Source organism: Zingiber officinale, chromosome 2A (genome assembly GCF_018446385.1).
Source record: "Zingiber officinale cultivar Zhangliang chromosome 2A, Zo_v1.1, whole genome shotgun sequence".
Taxonomy (NCBI): domain Eukaryota; kingdom Viridiplantae; phylum Streptophyta; class Magnoliopsida; order Zingiberales; family Zingiberaceae; genus Zingiber; species Zingiber officinale.
In genome coordinates, this window is record NC_055988.1 from 97,930,443 (window position 1) to 97,937,388 (window position 6,946).

At 48.6% G+C, this 6,946-nt stretch overlaps 2 protein-coding genes across 2 annotated transcripts; one reads left to right on the forward strand and one right to left on the reverse strand.

Moving 5' to 3' along the window:
- The first annotated feature begins 225 nt into the window (after positions 1-225).
- On the forward strand, positions 226-2,235 carry LOC122041662 (purple acid phosphatase 17-like). The gene is made up of 6 exons (XM_042601425.1): positions 226-544; positions 945-1,101; positions 1,172-1,279; positions 1,353-1,480; positions 1,555-1,751; positions 1,839-2,235. Exons 1-6 carry the CDS (start codon positions 347-349, stop codon positions 2,047-2,049), a joined length of 999 nt encoding a protein of 332 aa, XP_042457359.1. The 5' UTR covers positions 226-346; the 3' UTR covers positions 2,050-2,235.
- Positions 2,236-2,717: 482 nt separating this feature from the next.
- Positions 2,718-6,196, reverse strand: LOC122041663 (receptor protein kinase TMK1-like). Its single transcript, XM_042601426.1, has 2 exons — positions 3,479-6,196; positions 2,718-3,411 (listed from the first exon to the last, which is right to left on the reverse strand). The coding sequence occupies exons 1-2, from the start codon at positions 5,937-5,939 to the stop codon at positions 2,882-2,884; spliced, it is 2,991 nt and encodes a 996-aa protein (XP_042457360.1). The 5' UTR covers positions 5,940-6,196; the 3' UTR covers positions 2,718-2,881.
- Between the last annotated feature and the right edge of the window lie 750 nt (positions 6,197-6,946).

Consider the following 6,946-nt stretch of genomic DNA (forward strand, 5'->3'; position numbering starts at 1 on the left):
GGAAAACGGAGTGTTTGTTGCTTCCTAGAGAACCTTAAAGAGTATAAAAGTGGAATTTTTTTTTACTATTTTGCGCTTGAGAACACATACCTTTACTATTTAAGGATAGGTCCCTAGTTAGGTTAGGTGGCCTGCTCCCACTTGTAGACTTTTCAAGTATATTTCGAGTTAGTCCATATAGTTTATTAGATTTTAAGTAAGATCCTTCTCGTCGCAAGCTGTTGGCTGTCCCTCGACGCCTTGATCGACTATAAAGCTTGGTCCTACCCTTCCGAGTTCCGCCTCAATTCCAGCGACCGGTGTCGGATCTTTAGTCGCGCCTTGGAAATCGAAACTTTCTTGAGGCATGGCATTCATCGCGATCCAAAGAGTGGCGCTGACCGTCGTCCTCCTCGCGGCGACGATGGCGCCGGCGCTCGTCCCTTGCTACGCCGAGTTGCAGCGGTTCGAGCGCTCTCCAAAGGCCGACGGGTCGCTCAGTCTATTGGTCGTCGGAGATTGGGGAAGGAATGGGATGTTCAATCAATCGGAAGTGGCGACTCAGGTAGACCTCTCTCCTTCGTTTATCTTCTTCGATCTCTGCAAAAAGGATCGTTCACTTCTTTCAACAAAAAGGATGCAACTTATTTTCTATTTTGTTTTGGTTATGAAGAAATTGAAAGAAAAAAAAAGAATACCTTTTCTCCCATAACTATTCCGAGTGGAATCTTGCAACTGTGTGATTGAGAGATGCTAGTGCGGGTCATCTTTGATTGGTTCTTTTGGATGTTGGAACACGCAGCCTGTTCCAGCGCCCCTTTCATGTCTCGGATGAGAATATGCTTCTGATGCAGTTTTTGAGGATGAAAAAAGAAAGCAAGAAAACTTTTCTTGGATCCCAATTACAGAGAGAGAAGTTTGTATTAATTGCAAGAAAAAAATACTGATTGCTAATAATTTGCTAGATGGGGAGGATCGGAGAGCAGCTGGATATCGATTTTGTGATATCCACCGGAGATAACTTCTACGAGGACGGCCTCACCGGCGTCGACGACAAGCAATTCGAGGAGTCATTCACCAACGTTTACACCGCAAACAGTCTGCAAAAGCAGTGGTACAGTGGTAAGTTCATCAAATCCATCGATAATTTGATCTTCTTTTTGATCTGATTGCCCGACCCCCTTGTTGCTAGTTCTGGGTAACCATGACTACAGAGGCAATGTGTTAGCACAACTGAGTCATGTTCTTCGTAGCATAGACAGCAGATGGCTCTGCTTGAGAAGCTTCGTTCTGAATGCAGGTGAGACTCTTAAACATGCAAATTTGGTCCTCGTTTTGTATAACAAATTGCTAAGAAAAAAAGGTCTTGACAGAGATCGTGGACTTCTTCTTCGTGGACACAACTCCATTTCAGAAATCTTACTGGGCCAACTCAACGAAACATCACTATGACTGGAGAGGAGTTGCACCTCGCGACACTTACATTTCGACTCTACTGAAGGTTTGTGCTACATCTCCATTGCGAGCATTTTCTCTGATGCAGCACTTTGATTGGACCTTTGGTTGTGTCACAAGGACTTGGATGCAGCACTGCAAGAATCCACAGCACCATGGAAGATTGTTATTGGGCACCACACGATGAGGAGTGTCAGTGAACACGGAGACACACCCGAACTTATAGCTCTACTACTCCCTGTTCTTAAGTCCAATGGTGTGGATTGGTACGTCAATGGCCATGACCATTGCCTGGAGCATATCAGCAGCAAGGACAGGTAAAAAGATATTCATGAGCTAATTACTGCTTTGGAAGATAGATATTTAGGTTTCATCATCTATATATGTACTCTTGTTCTTGGCAGTCCAATTCAGTATCTCACTAGTGGAGGTGGCTCCAAGGCATGGAGGGGCGTTTTCACTCCAAACGCAGACAAGCTTCGATTCTTCTACGATGGGCAAGGCTTCATGGCCGTGCAGCTCACCAGGTCAACTGCCGATTTATCATTCTACGATGTGTTTGGCCGAGTTCTTTACAAGTGGAGTGCGCCCAAGTTTCTCCACCGGGCAGTGTAGGGCATGCAGGTAAGCCATGGGTGGATCGTTTGTGAATATACGTCAGTGTGCAAGATTGCACTCCACTGGCGATTACGTGATAATCTAGAATGATGTTGTAAAATTGGAATTGTGATTGGACATGAATTGTGGGGCGTATTCTGTCCTATCAAACAGATAATGATGACTACAAAACTTTGCGTGATTCAGTAAACAAGTACAGTGACAGTGCGCACTGACGCATGCAGTTGAGTTGGTACCTCCACTACTCTACTATACTTAGCTGGCGTTTGTGTAAGGCATAGAATAGGATATTACCTAACGACGTTGTTGGGTGTCAAACTGGATTATCGAATCCTTATCTCGTTGGCAAGTGAATTGTTTCCAGCTAAACAATTATAAATTACCATTGTTGAGTGACTTCGAGGCTGAAAAAGCTAAAGGTGGATGCATTCACGAGAAAAGTTTAAAGGGTACGATGCCCGTTGCATTGTACATCTGCCAGAGCTATTGAGGAACACGCATTGTCATTTTGTTTGATGGGTAACAGAGACATTTTCATCGAACATGTATAGGCCACGTATCCATTCGAGCAGGGAGGAGCAGACTACAGCATTAGGCATGGATCAGGGCGATCGGCCTCTTAAGCAAGTTTGTTTAAACTTATCTATCAAAAATTTTATCCTCAATTGTTCGAACATAGACGAATCTTATATTCTTATCGAATCGAAAACCAACTTCATTTACAGTCGTAAGCAAGCACACATGTTTGATTAAAGCTCAATCCTAACAGTCATAGTTTCAACTTACACGAACCAAATAAGGAGAAAGGATTAAAGCTCAGCGAATGCAATCATCTTCCATCGGCATACGCAAAAGAATCTGCAAATCCTGGCGGCCTCGTCGGAATGCTAGTGCGAGTGTTGTCCAAGCTCGCGAGGAAGGAGCTCGTGGCTCCGTTCAAGTAACTGCGATCCTCAAACGCCTGCCATTTCTTCAGTGCTTGGGGCAGTGTCATGTCGAGGTCGATGCCGTAGCTCTCCTCTGAGTCGGGATCGGAGGGCTTCCAAAGCTCCGCCAGCGAAGAGAGGACATTGACTGCATGCCCCATGTCTGGCCTCTGGTGAGGCTCCCTGGCGCAGCAGTGGCCGGCGAGCTCCGCAACCGTGCTGATACTAGCTGAGGTCTCCTCGTCCAGGTCGATCGTCTGATCAATGGCCTTAGGGAATGCATCCTTGTTGAGCAGTATCCTCCGGAACCATGTCACCAAGTGCATACTCTCCTCCGGCTGTGTCTCATCCAGAGCCTTCCGGCCGGTGATCAGCTCCATCAGAATTACTCCAAAACTAAATACGTCGACTTTTGTGGTCACCCGCCCTGTAACTGCAATAGATTCAGAAGAATAGATGAGAACCATCTAAAGCATCATGCAAATCTAATCTTAGATTACCTGCATATTCTGGTGCTAGATAGCCGAAAGTCCCGGCCAATCTCGTCTCCACAAAGCAGCCTTTCCCCTCCGGAGCAAGTCGAACAAGGCCAAAGTCAGCAACCTTGGCCTTCATGTCATCCCCAAGGAGAATGTTAGAAGGCTTCAGATCCCTGTGGATGAAGCTCTGCTGTGCTAAACTGTGCAAATACTCGACGCCCCGTGCCACATCCAGTGCAATGCCTAACCTCTTCTTCCATTCCATGGGCTTCTTCAACCCTACTTCCTTCCAGTCAAAAAGATGCTGGTTTAGAGTCCCCTGCGGCATGTACTCGTAGACCAAGAGCCTCTCGTTGCCGTCCAAGCAATATCCGAGCAGGGAAACCAAATTCCGATGTCTGACCTTGGTGAGCACTGCAATTTCCGATTGGAATTCATTCAAGCCCTTCGTCCCCATTGCACCCGCCTCCATCCTTTTGACTGCGATCTTTGTTCCATCATGCAACTCGCCCTTGTACACCGTTCCGAATCCCCCGCGACCGAGGACATTCTCCTCGCTGAAATTATCGGTCACGTTCCTAAGGACTTGGATGGAGATCACCATGTTGCCGGACTCGACGACATGGACGTCGCTTGGGCCACTGCTCGTCCGGCTAATGGTCTCGCTTGCAGCTGCGCCGCCGTTCACGCTGGATCCTGCAACGGTGATCTTGATCGTGTCTGGGTCGGATCCCGAATGACGTGGGTGTATCACAGTTGTGTTAGGGCTTTGAACTCTACCGAAATTTTGCTGCTTTCTCTTGGAGTAGCAGATAGCCAACAGCCCAAGGATACAAATTCCCAGCACCACGGCTATCGTTGAACCGGCAATTACGCCCCCTCGGTCATGGGAAGACTTCCTGCTACTTTGGCTATTTGCATCAGTTGATCTGTCAGAACTAGTGCTGCCATCTGCGGCAGAGGCCGAGCTAGAAGCAGGGGAATCATTGATCGTATTCTTCCCTATATTTTGGTTCCCAGCAGTGTTTACCGAGATGTTCTTGCTAAAGGTTGGAACTTGCCCCCATAATGAGTTGTTTGACACATCCAATTCCTTCAAAGATGGCAACTTTGCAAGCGTATCGGGAACTGTCCCGGTGAGATTGTTGTTTGACAAGAACAATTTCTGCAAAGAGGTGATCGATCCAAACTCCGACGATATCGTGCCATTGAGACCCATCTTCTGGAAGCTGATCACAGTAATGTTGCCGTTGTCGTCGCAGTTAATCCCTAACCATCCGCAGGGGTTGTTCCCCTTCCAGTTCTCGGCGAATCGAGCTGGGTAGCCAAATCCTTTGGCAACGGAGAGCAAAGAATTGACGCGGGGATCGCATTCGCCAGGAGTGGAAATGCAAAAGCTCTCACCTTTTGGATCGACATCCACTTCCTTGACGGAGGGAGGGAACTCCGGCACCGGCCCCTGGAGGAGATTGTTGGTGAGGGTTACTTTGCTGAGCGACGGGAGCTGGGTCAAGGATTTGGGGACGATACCGGTGAGGCGGTTGTCGCGGAGTTGGAGGTCGCGGAGTGAAGGGAGATGGGAGAAGTCCGGCAACGGCCCGGAGAAGTCGTTGGAATGAAGCCAGAGCTCCTCGAGAGCGGTCATATTCTCGACGAAGGCAATGTCGCCGGAGAGGCGTGTGTTTCCCTGCTGGTTGTTGAGCCAGAGTGAGCGGATTGGGGCGGAGGCGAAGGCGCCAGGGACAGGGCCGGACAAATGGTTGAAAGCGAGGCTGAGGTGGTCAAGGTCGGGGAAGGCGGTGGCGAAGAAGGCGGGGAGGGACCCGAAAACGCCAGCGTTGTTGGCGGAGAAATTGACGAGAGGTGCAGCGTCGCGAAGCGAGTCAGGGATTTGCCAGTTCGACAGGGGGTTGTCGTCGAGGTAGGCAGACTGCAGTGAGGAGAGGCCGGAGAAGAAGGAGGTGTGGATGGAGGAGAAATTATTGCCGTGGAGAAGGAGGATCTGCAGGGAGGAAAGGCCGGCGAGGGAGGGTAGGGGCCCATCGAGGTGGTTGCTCTGGAGCTCAAGGCGGACGAGAGCGGTGAGGTTCTGAACGGAAGGGGAGAGGAAGCCCGAGAGGCCGCGGTTTCCAGCCTGGACGGCTACAATTCGGCCGTCTCCGGAGCAGGACACGCCCGGCCAAGATGAGCAAGGGTCGGCGGAGGGGGGCCAGGAGAGCGAAGGTGAGCGGTCGACGCCGAGGGCAAGGGAGACGGTGCGCATGGCCACCAGGTCGCCGGAGTCAGTCTCGACGGAAAAGGCGAAGTGGAGGAGGAGGAACGCCGCCACCACCAGCAGGCGGCGGCGAAGAGCGCAGACAACCATACGAAGTGAAGTGAAGAGAAGAGAACTAGAGAAGCTGAGAAAGGAAGAAGGCAATGTAGCAGTAGACACGATGTAACAACGAAGGCAATGTGCACATGGGTACCGCGGCTCGCCCATGTTCGTCTCCAGACAGGCAACACCTTTCTTTTCATAGAAACGTTTGCAGTTTGCTGCATCTAAAAAGGCAGTAAAACGGAGAAGCCTGGTCGGACCAATGCAGGGAAGAGAAGGAAGTCGCGCCAGTGTTTGAGGGGCCGAGACAGTTGGTATACGGCGGCTAGCTCGTTGCTGGATTCGGAGCCACCTTTCTCCCTCCGCATTGGATTCTCAAATCCAGTCAAAAGCTACGTTCCAGATTCAATCCACAGAAACAGCTGTCTTTGGTTTTAAAGAGTCTACAAAGTCTCTGAAGTTCGAAATATATCGCTCATTGTTTAGCTGTCAGTGGAAAGGGGAAGAGGTGGAGACGATGAATTCGTCGACAAGTTTAATATCGTAGCTGTTTTTGATCATCACCTGGTGCATTAATTCATGAAACCGGCCGGCAAACCTCAGTTCCATCGTCGAGCGTTTGTTTCAATGAACTCGAAGCGGCAGGGCAGCGTTGCGCAGAATGAGCTGCAGGTTGCTAATCAATGCGTGTCCCCCCAGTGCCCACGTGCAAGCTCGGCTCGGCAGCGCGTTCAAGATGGCAGTGGAGGTATGCAGCGCCTTTTGGTCCAACAAATTTCGGGGGGTGGACTTTTTTCTTATTCGTTTACCGAATAAATTCGCAAGCGCAGTAGTTTTTTCAGTTAATGTTCCCTGTCCGAGAGCCTCTTATCACTGCACCGTGTCAAGATTAATCTTACTGGAACTTACTTACGGCGCATTTAGTTTTTTGAATCTATCAAGAATTAAAAGACGTATTATACTATATTTGATAATTATGAAAAGATATATTAATTTATTTAATTTTACTATTCTATCTCTCTTACCCAACCTCAATTTCTCTCTTTTTCTCGTCACTCCTCCCTTCTATTAGTGGAAAATTAATCTCTCTCATATGTAATATATGTAATTTATTGTACTCAAATGTTATTTAAAATATCTTCATAAAATGAAAAATAATAATGGATAACATA

Bases quoted from the DNA above. Each gene is read 5' to 3' on its own strand.
- LOC122041662 (XM_042601425.1), top strand. From the start codon at position 347: ATGGCATTCATCGCGATCCAAAGAGTGGCGCTGACCGTCGTCCTCCTC. The intron at 1,102-1,171 runs GTAAGTTCATCA...CCTTGTTGCTAG, and splicing joins GCAAAAGCAGTGGTACAGTG to TTCTGGGTAACCATGACTAC. The intron at 1,280-1,352 runs GTGAGACTCTTA...AGGTCTTGACAG, and splicing joins AAGCTTCGTTCTGAATGCAG to AGATCGTGGACTTCTTCTTC.
- LOC122041663 (XM_042601426.1), bottom strand. From the start codon at position 5,939: ATGGGCGAGCCGCGGTACCCATGTGCACATTGCCTTCGTTGTTACATC. The intron at 3,412-3,478 runs GTAATCTAAGAT...AATCTATTGCAG, and splicing joins TCTAGCACCAGAATATGCAG to TTACAGGGCGGGTGACCACA.